Source organism: Poecile atricapillus, chromosome 2 (genome assembly GCF_030490865.1).
Source record: "Poecile atricapillus isolate bPoeAtr1 chromosome 2, bPoeAtr1.hap1, whole genome shotgun sequence".
In the NCBI taxonomy this organism is placed as follows: domain Eukaryota; kingdom Metazoa; phylum Chordata; class Aves; order Passeriformes; family Paridae; genus Poecile; species Poecile atricapillus.
In genome coordinates this window covers 51,583,910-51,602,961 of record NC_081250.1, presented here as the reverse complement: position 1 = coordinate 51,602,961, position 19,052 = coordinate 51,583,910, and the positions used below count along the sequence as shown (strand labels likewise).

The window sequence follows — 19,052 nt, the reverse complement described above, 5'->3', positions numbered from 1 at the left end:
ACTAAGTGTTGCAATGAGGGGATGCAGGATTTTTAGGAAGAACAGTATAGAAAGGCAGGGAAGAAGAGTTGCCCTTTCTTTAAGAGAGAAACTGGAGTGAACAGAGCTCTGCCTGGGGATTGATGAAGTTAGGCAAGCTAAATCTGAGGTGGAATTGCATCTTGACAGGGATTTCAAAGAGTTAATAGAGTTAAAAGTTGATTGTAAAAAGATATTTTTGACATCTGTATTTGAAACTTAGCAGCTGCATCAACTGCAAATGTCTACAATATTTGTTCTAATTTTTAAAAACTCCCATAGAGCTTCTTGAAGCTGCCTGCATTTATGGCCAGTTCAGAGAAGAGTTGTATAGTAGCAGCCACATTTTTATGCATTACCTGAGTTCTCCTCATTTATGTTTAATATGTAGAAAATGCTATCATTTTCCAGTTTTACTGACACTCTTATGTTTCATACAGTTCACAGGGAGAAACTGAAAGGGTCGTGAAAGCGATGTTCTCTGTGACTGCAGGCAAGCCAACTAGTGTCACACAGTAAGTCTGAAATACTAACCACAACTCCACAAATACAGTATTTTTCATGGCTGGTTTATTCTTCCTCTTTTAGAGATCACCGCTTCCCTCTTTAACCCGATGCTCTTAACACTGCAAAACCTGAGTACCCAATGGATTTGACACCTCTCTGGAAAACAGCATCCAAGACATAAGTACTAATGATTGGTTTTAAAGGTTCCAATGTGATGAGAGTTTTCAATGCATTTTCACCTTTGTACACCCCAAAGCCAGTGACACCCAGGTTAATCAATGTCTTGAGATTTAATCAGAAAGTGTTGAGAAACAAGTTCTGCAGTGTGATACAGATAAACAACAGCCTAATGTTGAAGTGGAAAGCAGTGCTTCACAAAGACTCAAGAAAATTCAAAACTGGATAAGCAAGGCAGACAGAATAAGGCAGGCCAAAAGGCCCATAAAGATCAGTGACTCACCTTTAATTATCAGCAAATGTTTAGCAATCAAGAATGGTTCAGCAGTAATCCTTATTTCTAAGTGGGAACTGGTGTTAACAGTCTAAGGAAAATAACCTTTCTGGACTGTAGAGTCAGAGTGAGAAAAGCACCAGCATACAGTCCTTTTTTCACTCCTGCCTTTCCAATGTCCCCAGCACTGGCAGCTCCCAAGGTCCAGCCTCTTTAAGGGAAACTTATACTACCCTTTTGGTTACTCTTTTTAGCCCTCATGGTCTAGAAGGCAATTCCAAGCTTCCAGCTGCTTTCTTTTTTCTCTGTTTCTTCAAGGAAGTCCCGACCCTGAGGTCCTCGCATGGGGCACCACTGTGTAAAATGTCTAGTGGCTTATCTGGTTCTTCTCAGGGTTGGGATTAATGAACAAGAGATGGTATTCTTGTTCGGACTCAGATGTTTATTGTTTCTTATCTATATTACAGTCTCACAGCACACCAAGATAACAGACTAAAAATGGAGCCCCAGGTCTCTCTCTACAATGCCATCTAAATGTAATCTGCCCAATTATAAAATGCCAACTAATTTATTTTTACTTTCAACCCAATAACCGAGCACCTGTGTTCTACGTTGCAGACCTTTTCAACTGATCACACAATATCACCCAAACCCATGAAGAAGGTGAAAAAGCAAGACAAGCCTATACCCTAAGACTTCCATCTTGCTACATATACACAACTATATCCCAAAACCTTAAACTCTATATTTTCTACCATGTGATATAACACACTTCTATTCAAACTACACACCCACAATCTCAATTCTATCATTCAATTTTGAAAGCCTTTCCTACGACTTCAGGTCAAATACAGTGTTCTCCTGCAGGACAGTGCCTGTCAGCACATAAAGCCTGAAATTCTCTGTGCCCAGGGTTCCAACACTCTGTGAGTGAGGCAACACTTGGAGTGTATTGAACACTGTCTTGGTGAGGATGACGAGTGAGTTGAGGGCCTATGGGTTTGGATAAAACAGACTGGTAAGGGTGATGCTGTTGTGGGTGTTGGCTACAGGTTGCCTGGGCAGGAGGAGGATGTTGATGACGCCTTCCACAGGCAGCTCGAAGCAGCCTCAAAGTCACAGGCTCTGGTTCTTGTGGTTTTAACTACCCTGAAATCTACTGGAGAAGCAATACAGAGAAGCACAAACCATCCAGGAGGTTCCTGGAAAGCCTTGATGACTACTTCCTTATGCAAGAAGTGGACTATCCCATGAGAAATGGTGTGCTGCTTTGTCTCATACTAATAAACAGAGAAGGCCTTGTTGGAGCTGTGAATGATGGGCAGAGCTTTGGCTATAGTGACCATGAGACTGTGGAGTTCAGTATGGGGAAGGAGGAAGCAGGGCAGTAAGACTGTAACCATGAACTTCAGAAGAGCTAACTTTAGCCTCTTTGGGGATCTTCTTGGATGAATCCCATGAGAATGAGACCCGCAGGAAACGGAGGTCAAAGAGAGCTGGTTGATATTCAGGGATCACTTCCTCCAGTCCCAAGAATGTTACATCTCAGTAAGAAAGAAATCAGGCCAAGGGGAAAGAAGCCTGTGGATGGTGAAGGAACTCCTGTCATTACTTAAGTGTAAGCAGGAACTACACAGGAAATTGAATCAGTGTCAGGACACTAGGAATGAATACAGAGAGGTTGTCACACTAAGTATAAGTGAGATGAAGATGGTCAAGAGCCATCTGGAATTAAAGCTGGCCAAGGCTGTCAAGGACAACAAGAAGGGCTTTTTCAACCCACTGTGATCCCTTCTAACTTTACCCATTCTGTGATTCTGTAATATGAACTTACCTCCAAAGGAAGATACCTGTACAACAGCACCATACTGCAAGCTGTTCTTTTCACAAAATATTAACACTAATTCCCATTCTAAAGGATTGTTCATAAAATTTACTGCCACTGAGAATCAAGCCCAAATTATCAAATTCTTTATTTACATCTCTCGTATATTATAATCTCTCTAAAATTAAAGGACTCCTGTTTTTTAGGTTTTGATACAACACAATTAGATATCACGGCTTTCAATAAATTGTAGTTTTAAAAGGTTAAGACAGCATTAAAAATGATTAGTATGTCAGTAGAGTCTAAGCAGACAGCTCTTTAATAACAATGGACAGGGAATTTAAAGAAAAATACTTCAGAGAAGTAAATGGATATTCTTTCCAGCAGAATGATTTCTTTAAAGACAAAAATCCAAATTATGCATGTCTCCTCTTTCTGTTTCAAAAGAACTACTTTGAAGGTAAAATACAACTACCCAAAGCAATTAAGATGAGAAGAAGAATGATAGAGGAAAAGAATTCTCCAAGGGCCAGCTATGTAAGACTGAAAGAACTATTAAGTCAAAGCATAATCATCTATTTTTCCCTGAATTATATTTATTTAATACAAACATAAAGGTGTGCAGAACAGATGAATGGGTTACTAGAGAAGGTAAAGCAAAAGCTCTCAAATGTTGTTCTTTGGAGAGCACCACCACTATCAAAGAGAACTGTTTGCTGCAAGCCAGTCTTGAATTCAGACACCTGCTTAAATTTTCCATGGCTCTGTGAGCAACTACTAGAAAAGGAGAAATCGAATGTTATAAAACTTAGTCTACAACAGTAGTGCTTCCCAGACTCCAGTCTTGGTTTTAGCAGTTGTAGAAATTTAGGTAAACAGGTGACAAAGGAAGACATTTTTACTTTAATTTTTACTTTTGGACTACAGTTACTACCCTAACTCTTGTCTTTATTCTGAAGGAGAGGAGGAAATTGAGCTTCCTCATGTCTCCATTACACACTTCCCATGAGATGAAAAGCAAACTATGAGTCAGATTTTGATATATGAATAAAACTGTTCATAAGGTGGTAAGTTCTACAAGATGCCCTTCTCATTCCTTTGCTCCAAGAGTCAGTTTATCAATTTGCTTTTATGAAACTACTTATTTATGAATTCTTCTTCAAAAAACCTGAAAATCCTAAAGACAAGCAAGAGGAATCTTTAGGAAGCTAAATCTGCACAATGTTCCATGGTTCCACTACAAAGATAAGAAATCACTTGAATGAAGCATTTTGCATCACAAACCCAGCTCAACACTTCTGGTGCAGAAATCTGGGATGTTTTAAAATTTTAAATGCCATTGCAGAAAACAATAACATATTCTTTCATTCATATTTCCTCACCCAGTGTACACATTAATAGACAGTCTCTGTACTTGCCTTTGGTCATTTATAATGCCCTAATGCTAATTGAAAAATAACTCACAAAGACTTCCTATTTTATTATCCATCTCACTTCACTAAGTAAGTAGATTTTCTCTAAGGCCTCACATGAAAAATGAAGAGGACACACTTTGTTTCAGCTCCTGGTGACAGGCATCAGATGTTCCTCTAGGAAACCTTTGATAGGGGCACAGCAAATTTTTTCAGAGGCCTAACTGATGGATGCACAAAACAAGATAAACTGAGAGCGGAGGTTTCAAGAGGAAAAAAAGATCAGTGGGCTTCAGGGTAAATGGTGTTTCAGGCTACCTGTGTTTTTATAAATTGTAGCTGGGAATAAAAATTTAAAGTAATGTGGAGAAAATATTATACTACCTGCCACAGTTCATCAAAGTACCATGCACAGAGCAAGCAGCTACTTATGTGACTGAACAGATCCTGCTCCTCCACATTTTACTTTCATTGAGAAAAGATGACTGCAGTGACTTCAAGTGTATTGCTCACATACCTTTCCTGGCTCCCTTCTGTGATGTGGTAGAGATGATTGGCACCTCCATCAGCACAAGCTCTCAGGGCAGCTGCAAGTCAAGAAAGAGAACATCAGTGCATTTGCATTATAAATAAAAACCCAGAACCAGCTGACAGTGCTGCGTAAACTTAATTGTTCATAGTGGCATAGGGAATAAGCTTGAGATATTGTATGGCTTTTAGCTTCCTGTATTTGACTGCTTTCCTGTTTCTCTAAAGAGAAATTTGAACTGTTTTTATCAGACTAGTGCCAATCTTCATCTGACTGTGCCACCATACTTCCGAATAGCTTATTTGTATCTATCTGAACCTACTGCCCAGCCAGCTTAAACTACAAGACAGGTAAGTATTAAAAACCTGAAAAGGCCCACCCTCCACCTATGGATGGATTCTCCACCTTGTCACAACTGCGAACTTGCACTGTAAACACAGCTATCTTCTCACCCAGGCAGAAAGTTCCCTATGATGCCTCTACAGCAACCTGCATAACAACTGTGAAAATAAAATAACCAAGAGTTAATCATGACAACACCCTTTTTCTCTTTTTTTCCCCCTCCTATGACACAAAAATGGTAACTTTATTACAGTTCCTATATTGTTCCACAGACTGTTTGAATCTTCTGATATAAAGTAGTTGGTTTAGGTCTTAGCTTTAAATCTTGGACTATCCTGGTACAAAACCATGATAATTTTCAGCACTTCCACCTAACATGGGGACCACAAAGGGCATGTGCCACTAATTCCAGCTGATTTAAACAAGCAGAGACATGCTGTTCTTCTGTGATCCTTTTGTTTATACAGACTTAAGTCAGAGAAAAGAGACAAGTCTAACACTATTATTACAAAATCAAACATAAATTGGTATCTTTTATTCATAAGCTTCCCTATTAATCATCATTTCACTAACACACAGCTCTTTCATGAGGTTTTTAAAACCTGATAAGCTATTAAAGATTGAAAATGACCATCTTGTCTTAGCAGTCTTTATCAGTTTTGCTCCGAGATGCACAAGTTAGATAACTATAGCACACAAGATAAAGGAAGCTGCTGCTTCCACACTAGGGCAGAGTGTTCCTTCCAGGCAAAGAGAGACTGACTGGTAACCTGAAAGAGCTGAAAGGACTACAGGGCCAGGGGGGAAAAAGAGGAGAGACAAGTAAAAAAAGGTACAAACAATCAGATCAGGCATGTTTTGCTGCAGAGAATCCAATTTTCAGCTAAAGCTGGTTTCCTTTGGTGTTTGTTTTTCAGTCAGAACCACCCCTCAGAAATGATACAAACCTGTATCTTTCCTTTTGGTGTACATTTGATGGGCAATTCACCTCTCCCCCTCTTTAGCCAGCCTTTACAAATAGGGAGAACAGCTACCACTGTAGCTGCTCTCATCTTTAAGTCATTCTTTCTTATGTGGGTGCTGAACTCTCACAGGTAGTGTTTGTAAATTAATATCTACTGTGCAGTACCATGTGACCTTGGCTGACAATTTATTTCTTTGGGGTGGGGGGGCAGGGAAGAAGGAAGCACGACAACACAAAAGCTACCAGTTCATCACAGGTAACTTTGGGTAGCTCAGCTTTTTTTTTTCTTCAGGCTGAAGCCATGAGCAGAGCAGGAGAACAAGCACTGTACTCCTCTGTATAGCTTCCAGCACAGCTTCTGCTCCTGCTCTCACTACTGCCCTCAGCCTTCTTATATGGACCATACTCTTCTCTGTCTCCTTACACCACTTCACCCGCTCCTTTTAGCCTCCACCCAAACCCATATTAACAAGCCAAGGTCAAGCAGATTTGATCCTGAGAAATCTTACTAGGTGAAGTAATTTCTAGATTATTCTAGAAGCTTGCCAGACACTTACCATGGTGATCCACTGCTCCAGACAAGTGCCTCATCCAGTCTGATGAATACAAAGTCACAAACAAGAACAACACTTTTGTCCAGCTGTGTTTGACTGGAAGATTTTAACTTCTTTCACTTGAGGTTACAGCTGAAAATGGATTGATATACTTCCTTTCACCTGGACATGTCTGTTGTGTCAGGGAGTTCAGCTCACACAGAACACAGTAAAGGCCCATTGCAAGGAGAGTGTGCAATACCTGTCCTTAAGTCAGCTATCCTGTCCACTGGCTTATTTAGCAGACAGAAGGCACCTAAGCAAGACCTAGGACCTAATGCACATGACTTGCCTAAAGGATGTTTCCCAAACATTCCCAGACAGTTACAGCTTTTTCCTTCTGAAAACAGTGAATTTTCCATCTATTCTCCCACATTAAAAAAAAAAAAAAAAACCAAAAAAAAAAAACCAAAAAAGGAGCTTATAACTTCTGCAGAAAAAAAAAGAAAAAATAATGGGATGAGATACATAAAAAGAGAATAAAATCTATTATCGATCTCAATTATTTTAACACAGCCAGAGCCTTAACTATTGTATATTCTCTCAATGGAGTTACCTCAAATGAAGCCTGGCCTAAGATACCTTCATCTGATCTTATAATTTTAAAATAACATGACCAAAACAACCAAATCAAACTAAGCAAAACAAATAAGTCTTCAATCAGTCTGGTACAAGTAAAAGCACTGAGATTCTCCCAAAGACAGGACGGTGCCTACATGACAGATCTATGACACTTCGATTTTTTTCACACGGATATGGTGCTACTATTTGATGTCTCAAATCAAAAAAGTTGCCTTATATAAATAAGAAAAAAAACAAACTTCTGTAGCATTGTAAAGTTATTTGGAGAAACAATTTATGAGGTACTGATCCTTTACCAGCAAGTCAATAACTTACACTGAAATCAAACAAAGCCCCAGTTGCATTAAGAAACTAGCAGGTAATTAACAGATTGGCTGGAGGCCAATAAATCATAATATTTCTACAGCTATGAACTAAGCTTTGCTTGACAGAAAGTAATGATATATGTTAGCTGTAAGAATTATGTATCATTACTATCTGGAAGTGTTTAAGGAGATAGTCAGCAATTCTAAACTTACAGTTTGGATGGAAAATTCTCTATGTAAAATAACAGGAACTGATTTTATACAGGGCCTTTTATATTAGAAACAAAATTGCTTTAAAAACAACAATTTAGCCAAAGTGCACCACGGCAACTGCCTAGGCAAATCCAACAGTCTCTAGGCGCTTTGCAACACCTCACATGAAACCTCGTTAATTATTTCAGCAGAAACTGAAGGACCTGAACAGGATTTGGGCTTTGTTTTGCTTGACTTGGCATCCTGAAAAGAGAAACACCTTTTTCTGAGACGTTTTCAGTTTAAACAGATAAAAAAAAGTAAATTAAAAGGTAGAAAGCAACACAGATGAAGCGCTAAGGTTCACAAATGGGTCAAAGTTAAGTTTTCTTCCAGGGTGACAAAAGTAGATGGTGGGACTTATAAAGTGAAAAATATCTTAAGCAACCAGCCAGAACAGCAAATGTTCTTACCATCTCTTCTGGCCCAAAGGGTACCATCACATTATGGCAGACCCCCCAGATTTGCTAGGTGGGCTTCACGTGGAAGTCCGCTCTTGCTCATGCATGTCAGAAGAAAACTGAGTCACTCTTATCTAAGTGCTAGAGGCAGGTAACCCTGTCTCTGTGAATTGAGATGTACTATGGAATGGTTGTCCAAGTAGCTCACTGAGCTTTGGTGGGTCAGGAGGACCAACACCTCCAGAGAAAACATTGTGATATGCAATTGGGAGCTGTAGCTTTTCCAACCACAACTGGAAGCAGAGGAGGCCTGTGCTTTTGGCACCCAGCTCAGCTGCAGAGCCCCAAGGTACTGTTTGACGCTTCTGTTATTAGAAGCGATGATGCTAAGAGGACAAGGACACAAGTGCACTGCAGACTCAGCTCAGCATGTGAATCTGCATTCCTTGGCATTACCACAAATTACCACCTTTCCAATCTGAATATTCTGTGTTAAGCTCCACTCAGAAATAGCTCCGTCTGCCAAATTACCACCTTTTCTATCTGTTAGATTCCTTTCTCATATAACTCCAGTGTCATTCAGTGAACTAGGGCATGGAGACATAATCAAAAAATCAACTGTTTTATTGCACAGGAGGGGGGAACTCAATTCCAGTGTCAATAACTGCTTCCCAAGTTATTGGGAGCAGCATGTGTTCAGTCCAGCACTGTCTGAAATGATGGTAATAGTTGATACCCCTCAGCTCCACCTATGCTAAGGAAGAGTTACATAGAGAGCATACTATCAAGCCATCCCATCTAAGAGTTTCTCACAGGCAGCATCAATGAAGAAACAAAAGCCTTTCTGAGCAATGCCCTTCCTTTTAAATGGTGCATCTTCTGCTAGTAAGGAGTGAAGTATTCCCCTTTAGTGACTGAATTTGAGGCACCAATGATAGGTCTAATTATTAATTTTTACAAAACTTATTCTAACACTACAAAAATATTTGAAACAATTTACTTTATTGTATTTATTTACCCCTTTGGCAAATACAAAAAAGTTCCTGTCCCTGTGAGACAGGATATGAACACATATCAAACAAAAAAAGGAAGGTCTTGGCTGTGAGCTAACAGAAAAGGAGCAAGTATATGATCACATTCAATAGCTCTGCAAATTCAGGTTGGGCAAAAGACTCCACAGAACAGATGCAACTCTTCCAGTCTAACATGAGTACATAAGAAGGGAATACATTTATAAACATTACCAATACCTGGGAAAGAAAAGCATAACCTTATTATTCCTATTCTATTATTCCTTCTAATTAGCATTTAAAATATATTCTTTTCCAAAACAGATCTTGAAATCAAAACATGTTTTTTGCTTAAATTCAAATTTGTGACAACTCTCTTTAAACTGTGTTGTTTAACAACCGTTTTGCCCAACACTAAACCCACTAAAAACAGCTTTAGTATAGCCCCTCTGCTCCTTTTCTAATTTTACACAACTTCTTCTAGGTATGCAATCTCTTTTCCTCATTCATTTATTGATTCAGCAGCCTGGTAACCATAATTAACCTGCCAGCAAAATCTATGCATATGAGAACTCTGCTTAATTAATGACTTGGAGTGCTGGTAGTAATACATATGTGAAATAAATGATAGATACGCAGAGAATTGCTTGGTTGGCTTGATACATAGGGCCAACACATTTTTGTCCCAGTATTTCTATAAAATAGCAGTTACCAACAACAAAATGCATAATCTGTATTTATGTGATGTCTCATTTTCTCCTTTGTCCTGCAGAAACTGCAAAAATAAATCTAACAAACCTATGGCTTTGTACAGCTGCAGATTGCTATAGATGCTAATTGCATCTCCAACTATTCCCTCCTACCCATGTGTTTCCACCTGTGTTATTGGGACTGTTTGCAACTGCTACTCCATATCAATTACAGGGCACTGCAGACATCCCTCTTCTGTCAGCTGCAGCTCTGTTTAGCAAATTGACTGCCAGTCCATAATAGTTTTCTGCGTTGTGGTTGGACACTGGTCTTGCTATGAGGCTTTTAAACTATTTAAAATAGGTCCATCCTTACATAGCAAATGAGTGGTTTGGCTACTTAAAGAAACACCATCAAAGACATTGGTGAAAGCAGGGTTTAATATGAATTTGTGAAAATAGAACATATGCTTTGATGAAAAGATTCATTCTACTGCTTACTACAAAGATGAAAGCATATAAAGAAAGATCAAATTAGAAGCAATTTGAAATTATTTACATGGAAGCTCGGAATGCTACAGGGGGTAAGTGTGCAAAGGATCCAGATGCAAAGATAAGGGTGCAAAAGGGCTTAGCAGCAGCTAGTCATTGAGTAATTAATATTTATGGAGCAATTTGATAGAGTTGCCTACAATTATAAAAATGATTAACTATAGGTTTGAGATTGTAACATTCATACTATAATCAAATCATATGCACACAGATAAAATGATGTGTACACCCCTTTGTTTTTGTGCACAGGCACCTATCATAAATTCCCCTTGAGTTCAGTGGAACGCTGACATCAAATCCCTTTGTGTTTGCCAGCAGGCAAAGGCTGCACCTCGAGGAGTGTGGAGATGGGGCAGGGTGAGGGTATCAGCCCAAGCCTCACTGTTAGCGACAGAGTATCGCACACTTGAGGGCTTGTGAGCTCTGAGGTGCCACAATCAGAGAGCTGCTACTCTAAAATTGTTTGCATATCCAAGAAAGATCCACCAGCTACCAATCTCTTATAACTAAATGATGTCTTCTAAATTAAACTGCTAAACTCTAAAGAACACAGGTACCCAGTGGTCCTGAGGCAAATGGATCAACAAAACTGGTGGTAGCTGTCTTCTCCCATATGGACCAGACTGGATCTCAGATGTAAAATAACTGTACTTTGGGTAAGCTAATTATACGTTTCTTATAAAGCTTCTTTAGTCATTCTGCTTTGAGCTGTAAACATCATAGAGATCTCAGCCAACCAGAGGCAGGATTCACTAAACAATTAAATATGAGAAGACAAGGAAGAAATTAATGTGAGAATGAATTAGGAACACTATTCTTTTTTCAGTGCATTGATTCAATATTGAGCTAAAGCCACACAGGTAACACTTCTCTTTAAAAAGTTCACACAGAAATTAAACACATGGAAAAGGAAACCATTTTTTCCCACAGACAAAAGCCACCACTGAAATTTAGCCAAAAATGTTACAGTTACCCAAACAAAATCTTAGTTTAAAAGAAAATTCTAGCAAAACTTACATCTTAATACTTAATTTGGGGAAAAAAATAAAAATAAAAGAACAGAGCAACTCTTAAACAAATATATTCGTAAGTACCAAAAAACACAAATTCAAGCAAAAAACCTTGAGTACCAATAAACATAGTAGAAGTAATGTGCAGTCAAGAGACAGAGGCAAGGGAGCAACTGGGATTTCACTAAAAGTAAGTTTCAGGACTGTCCTCAGGAGCACTTCAATGGAGAGTTCATGATGATGATTCATATTCAAGGCTGCTGGGTTTGGAGTAATCTCTTGTCAGGAGTTAGTTTTAATATTCCTACAAGCCTTACTAAAGATATGATTTTGTCTTGTCCTTTCTGTCATTCTCCCATTCTGTCAAACCCAAGAGCTCTGGTACTTGCTGAGCTGCTTTACACCCACCGCTGTAACAGGCTCCACAAGCAAAGCAGCCCAGTGCTTGGTCACAGAAAAAACCAGGAGGAGAGAGCTCAAACATAAAGTACTTGCTTCTATCATTTCCATTAAAATCTAAGTGACCTTTTCATGACAAGGCCATATGGCTTGATGCCACTGGGGGAAGAATCAGGAAGAAGTTTATTCATTTTCTCCATTTTTTATTTTTGTTTTCTCTGTTTGAAAAATGACAGCTAAAGCTATAATGTAACATTTAATCAGCTTTTCTTTTTGCCCTGAGCACACATCTATTATTACTGGGTAACAGTAAGAAAACACTGATTAGAGCACAAAAAAAAAAAAAAGGAAAAATGCACTGAAGTGCATAATATTAATCCTGACTTTTTTTCCTGACACACTCCTTGTTTTGAATGTATTTAAAGAACAACTTGTCAAATCCAAGATCCTCACAAATCAAACAAGCTGCTGAAACAAAAGCAGGGAGTCCTACCTGGGCCTTAAATCTGTATTTTCCAGAGAAGGAATACAAGCTCTCTACAGCCATATACTTGCATTGGATTGAAGTCTGGTCTGATACCAGGAATTCCCCAGAGATTCACAAGCCCTTCCTGTAGTGCCACACATCGGCTTCAGGGTTGGGTTGGATCCTGGTTTGCAGACCTTGCCTCTGTAAACCTTGATTGCTGAGGAAGGATCAACCCAGTCTCAAACACCAAACCCCCACAGACAACGCTGCTGATCCTTCATCAAAATATAATTGAAGGTGAAATAACTGCAAGAGTGTGCAGCTAGCTTTTTCTGCATTTATTATCAAGTGAAATGGAGAGGCTTCAACATTAATTTTATTTCCGAAGCTTTAAAATCATACTGTTTAATAATTGGTTGTAACTGCCATTGACTTCAAGCTTTGAATGCAACTTTTTATTTCTTCATTTCCTATTTTCCATTGCTGCAGCATTGATTTCTGACAGAAGGAAAGCAAACAGCTACAAACATGATGGAATACCACAACTGCTTGCAATTTTAATTGCCGGCCAGCACTGCTATTAGATGAACTTTAGTAACAAGCTGACTCTATTTCTATATGGAAAAAATCCTGACTAAAAAAATAATCACCTTTATTTGCATTATACATCTGCCAAAAAGAGAAAACAAAGCCGCTTTTTTTTGATCTGGCATTGCATCAGCAATAACAGACTTCATGAAGTCATTGGTCCCTACCCCAGAATGACAAGTATGTGGGGCAGGCAGGGTGGCAATATTTGGGAAAGATTGGTCAGCTGTTCTAAACCAGCAAAGAAAAAGTAATTTCCTACTGCTGCTAGCAACCAGCAATTCTGTGTTTCTCATCACAGCCAGATTAGTGCTACTGTCTCTTCTTCTTCCCCTCAACAAAATTAATTAATAATTCGAGCCAATCTGCAAATGTAAAGCAATGAGCATGATAAGTTCATATTCATGTCTATGATTAAATATTTTCAGCTAATGCACTTATGTTTCAACTTTTGCTTGCCTAAATTGGATTTGCAGTAGCCAGCAACTCATAAAAAAATTAATCATGCACTTATTTAAATTGCACAAAATATATTCATTCTCATGCTACTAAAACACACATCTTTCCTTACAGCCCAGAACAGATTTCCACACAACCATTTTATATCATAGTCTAACAAAAACTTTAGTGTGCCAAGGACATTTCAGGGCTCATAAAAGTCAGAAACTCCAATTCTGTTAAAAGACAACTAGACTGTTACAGTGAATAAATTTCTGAATGGATCAAGCATACTTTGACAGCTACTTGAAAACTTATTTAAAATATTGAAGAGAATAATCTTTGTCTAAAAGTTGCTTGGAAATAAGTACCTAAAAGAGGGACAAACAAAAAGCCAGACAAGGAAATATTAGGAACTAAGGTATAACATACTTTATTTTCTATTGTCATAATAACATAACCTATGTTCATGCTACGTACTCTTGTGTATTAGTAATTTCCTCTACTTTTAAGAGGTAAGTATTCATTATATTTTTAAGCAAAGAATTGTAACACCTTCCAGAGAAATGGCCAAAGCCTCTCCCCCTTCCCCAAACCGTTATTATTTAACTTATGACAGTTTCACTCTTGTTTCTGACTGACCCCCATAATGTTTCTGTTGTCTTAACTCCCAGATTTGGGCAGTGGTAAGCTGCAGCAGAAGTTTCTTTGAAGAAACTGGGAATGTAAAATTACAAGAAGACCTGATCTTACCTACTTTATTTCATATTTGGAAAAACTACAAGTACATATGCACTGGCACTTGCACTAATCTAAACCAGAGTAGTTTCATGGAAGCAGTGGATTGCATTGCTTTTACTCTAGCACTGGCAGTTTAATAGAGTTCCAAGGATGAAAATGAACATTGATATTAGAATGTATTGCTCCTCTTAGGAAAAGAAGAGTTTTAGCTACTTGCATCAAGACTAATCTTTATCTCCAAAATCTTCCCACATGAAATAGATCTAAAATTGAACTAATATTCTTCTTAGGAACTTCCTTTTAGCAAGTTTTTCAACACTTTAGAAAGAAGGCCAGCTAGCATCCTGATATAAAAGATCAGCTCTATGGTATAATTTTCTTAAACAAATTTTTCTTTCATTATTTCTTATTTAATAAAATAGTTGAAAAACCCCAAAGAATGCACAAAATAGGATATTTTCATTCTTAAAATAATATAGAAGGTGTGAATTAGAATTTTCAAAAGACATAATCAGCACCAACAATAATTTTAGAAAGTTTTTAGCTGTCTTGATGAAATAATATGTTAAATCATCACAAGACACAAAGAAAGCTCATTTGGACTGCCAAAATCGGCTTCAAACCAGACTAGAAGCTACATTTCTGAGTGCTAAATGGGATTTCACATCTGAATTCTCTTACATAGCACAAATGCAAAACCAATGCTGTCATCCTTGAAAAAAAATAATCAACATCTATATGGAAAGTCTGGTTATGAATGAAGATGGCATAGCAGTAATGTCCCAGCTCATAAAAGTGATGAAGAAACAAGTGCATTGATTTCTAAACCTCTCTTTATTAAGGCTATAAAAGAACTTTTAACACAAAATTTCCAAGTAAAGATATTTGTAGGAGGCAATCTAGAGCTTAGAGTACAAAACTGAGTGTATATTCTCACATGGAATAAACTACTGTGTGACAACTCTCCGCATAGCAAGGCTGCAAACAGGTAATAAATTTATAGGTCTTTGCATTAAGTAGATACAGCTCTTGTCCTCTATCTCTGGAAAAACCCTATGGAAGTTTCCTAAGCCTTCAAAAAGGGAGAAGGGCCTAGAGCAAATGGAAAAGTAGAGGCTCAGGGGATTTCACACCCCCGAGTTTGGGACTGTTTGGTGGTCTGAACTATTCAAAACCTGATTTTAGTAGCAGATTTGTCCATGTCTAGTTTCCAGTTAAAAAAGATAATCAGTACACTGTACATGACTTATCAAAATGCTACAGTTACTGCTCCAGGCCTTCAATTTCAATGTGTTACGAAGACAAACAGGCCTAAAAGTACAAAATCAAAGAACTTTTCCCTCTCATTTTGGTCAATATTTTTCCTTTTGAAGAAGAGAGACTGGACTTCAGCATATATTTAAGTCTGCAGTTTAGGAGTGAATTCATGCAAACCAGGTATGAATTCTTTGTTTTGTTTAAATTACCTCCCATCTAACTGTATTATATCCCGTTATAAATTAATGCTAATACAAAATCATTTTGCCATCATCTGAGGATAAGCCAAACCACTTAATCTTTATTGACCTCCTCTTTGGGGCCATTTTCCCCTTGTAGTTGAAACCTGTGCATTCAATGAACAAAACCTTAGTTTAGCACACCTGAGCTTATTCTGAAAGTCTGCTTTTAGAACAGGTTCCCTGTGAAACAAACAAGCAAAACCCCAAGATACAGCCTTGTTGAAATGGTAATACATTACATGTTGTATCTGCTGCTCTTTGTTCTCAAAATGGTTCAGTGAAAAAGAACCCCAAGAACAGCAGCTGTGAGCACTACTATAAAGAGTGTTCCATTTCAATGTTGCTACTTAATTGGAAATTATCACCCTATTAAATTTTCCCAAGAAATATAGCTTATAAAAATGTCCTAAGTATATCTAATATATTCTTATTTAAATCAGCCAAGTGTTGGCAAAAAAGAGTATCAATACTCTATTTAATTTACAAGCACTGTCCATGCTAAACACTTCATTATCAGGAACAGAAAATATTAGAAGACAGGATGTTCAAATGTGATTTGAATTACTGTACCAATCCCATGCTACCTTATCTGCCAGATATACCGGAGATTCCAGATTAGTACACAACATTTTCATTTACAGTAGTGTGGTCCTGCACTCAGCCTTGTTTAAATCAGTCTCACACAGACCTAGAAAGACACCTCTGGATCTTTGGTTCACAAGATGCTACGCAGGTACCATAAAGGCATCAAGCATGGTTTTGCCAATGTAGAAAAAGAATTGCATAATGCCTCACCACTTGCTTGGCACAGTCACCAGAGCTTCTAATGGATTTTGGAATTTGAAGGGGGGCTTTTACTTAAAGATGCAATGATTTCTCTGAAAGATTAAAAGGTGACCAAATTGCCGCCTTTATAAACTAAAATAATGTTAAAAAAAGGAGAACTAGAGATTCTGTTTTCTCATTTTTCTTGTTCACAGGTAAAAGTGAGTACTGTCAATACTATCAATAGTCTCCTGGCAGAGAAAAGAAGTCTCAGAAATTTGATTTTACAGCTGGCTTTCCAGTCTCAGAAACATTTGATGCTCTTTTAGCAAACCATTATCAATAGCTGTGACTAACTGAAGAAGGTTTCATTTATGTGATTAACTCCTCCTGTAGCCAACCCAACACCTTACTTCTACAGTTTAAGAGGCTTACTTGAAGGGTCATGAAGTATTATTTGCTTTAAGCCATAATTTGAGAGGTTCCTGCATGCAGCTGGTCCTCACCCCTCTCCATACTTCCCCCACTGCTGCTCCTCATCCCCACTGCCTCCTATTCCGGGATCTGCTTTATGAGCTACATAATTTGTTTACTTTACTTAAAATTTAGCAATTATGAGAGAAAAGTAAAAGGTGTAAGCAAAAGAGCATGGACCTCCTGGGGTTTTGTAGAAAAACATTCTGAAAACAAAGCAGAGAAGACAGGTTCTTATACCATAAGCAAGAATAAAAGGGGTAAGGGTCATGCTATTTCTCTCAACATGCAATAACCTCATGCGCTGTCCTGTCACACCTCCAAGGCTGAGAGCACCAAGCCAAGCTGTTCCCATGCCAGAAGCTTGTCAAAGCTCATATCATACCCTGGGCAGGTTCAGAGTGGAGGCAAACAGGCCTTGGAGAGTGTGTGTGTCCAGGGAGCTGCAGACATGGTACTGCTATCACTCTCTCCATCTGAATGGCTCCCATGCCACTGGAGAGAAGGGAATTGCACACTACTCTATCCTGGTGCAAAGATGCTTCCTCCTTCCAGCAGCAGACAAGGGTCACACCAAGTCATCACTGATGCTGCACTCCCAGCCACCAAAAAACGATGGGAAAGCCTTTGCAGGGGGAGGAGACAACCCCTGGCCCCCTTACCTCACCTGGTTTGAGAGTAAAGAATGGGGACAGGTAGGAAATCAAATGATATCTCTTTTCTTCCCAGGCATGAGGGGTGCATTTCCGCACATACAGTGAAAACAACAAGCAATGTTTAAAGAAACATTTACTCTCTAACACAACTGAATTCACCAGGCCATTCCCAGTCTCTCCTCTTCTAAAGAGGAATGACCACCCATTCAACAGTAAAATGATGCAATATGCATTTGGGAAAAACTCCCCCAAATGCATACCTAAATAAGAGAACCACCAAACCACTGATCTGTTAAAACATAAGAATACTGAAAGGCTTATATAAGAAGAAATATTTAAAACTAGCCACACAGAAAAATAAATCTAAAAACAAAACAACAACCCACAACAAAAAATTAAAGGTAACCTTTACGTTGCAGTCTGTAAGAGACATACTGCAAATTTTAATAATATTGTTTGGAACATCAGTCATTTTGCTCTTGCTGATATTCATTTTTGATAATGCAATAGTAACATCTCAGGAATGATATTAAAGTTCTACTTTGTATTAAAGTAGAATTGTATTAGCATGGTACAGTGTGTGTATCTCTGCTGGGATTACTTTCATGCTGGAAAAAACAATGTTATTTTTCTATTACTGATATAAGTTATCTATTTTGACACTGGAAAATATATTTCACTAAAATATAAACTAACAAATTCTCTCATCTAAGAGGATATCACTAAAGTTTCCCTCCTGGTGTATTTTCAATTCCTAGCCAGCAGACATTCTGCTAATTTTTTTTTGCACGACTCATTTGATTTGCAGCATACCTGTGAGCCCATATACTAGAGTTAGCATGTCCAGTTCAATTACTCTTGCTCAATCTTTGACCAAACTATTGGGAAATTTGCCTGCAGAAAAACAAAAGATTGCAGCTGACAGACTTATGTCTTTCTGAGCAAAACTCAAGCCTGGCCTCCTTTCAGGATCTCCCTCCATTCAGTCTTTCCATTAGGCTACTAGCAGCACCCTGAGAGGGTGAGTCCCAAGGCAGCTTGGAGGGAGAAAGAAATGGGAATTAGAGTTACATTTATATTCAAACATATCTATACTTTACTGACATGATTTTCCAAAGCAGTCAACCTCATCCTAACATTTGTTTCTCATTTTAAGAAACGGGATCACTGCTTTCTATTCACCTTTCACACTAATTAATCACCTTGAACATCCTCCAGCTGGCCCTAACCCTCCAATTTCTTGTCAGGGTATAGAAGAAATGAGCTCTAACAGGGATTTAAAAGGGGAAGAGAGAGGACTCACCTTATCTGATAAAATTTGCCTTCTGCTATAAGCTGCAAACAGTTCCAGATATGAATTAGGGAGATTACCAAAGCCAGGCCAGGAATCATGCCCCTCACTAATGGATCAATCCCCCTACTAATGGATCAAGACTGTGGCTAGCAAATACTGGTACTTCAGCAAAATCGAGGTTTTAGCCACATAATTACTTCAACTTACTCTAGAGGGTACATTTCCAAACACACATCCTAATTTGCTGTTGCAGAATGATGTGTAATTTACAGTGCATTCTGCACTGG

General features: G+C 38.4%; 1 protein-coding gene across 4 annotated transcripts in view; it reads right to left on the bottom strand.

The window, feature by feature from the left end:
* Nucleotides 1-19,052, bottom strand: part of TPK1 (thiamin pyrophosphokinase 1) — a 296,432-nt gene that overhangs the window by 181,218 nt on the left and 96,162 nt on the right. For all 4 annotated transcript variants that reach the window (XM_058832786.1, XM_058832787.1, XM_058832788.1 and 1 more), the window contains one exon: nt 4,731-4,800. In XM_058832786.1, coding sequence (XP_058688769.1) covers nt 4,731-4,800 — 70 coding nt within the window. The remainder of the gene's footprint in view (nt 1-4,730; nt 4,801-19,052) is intronic.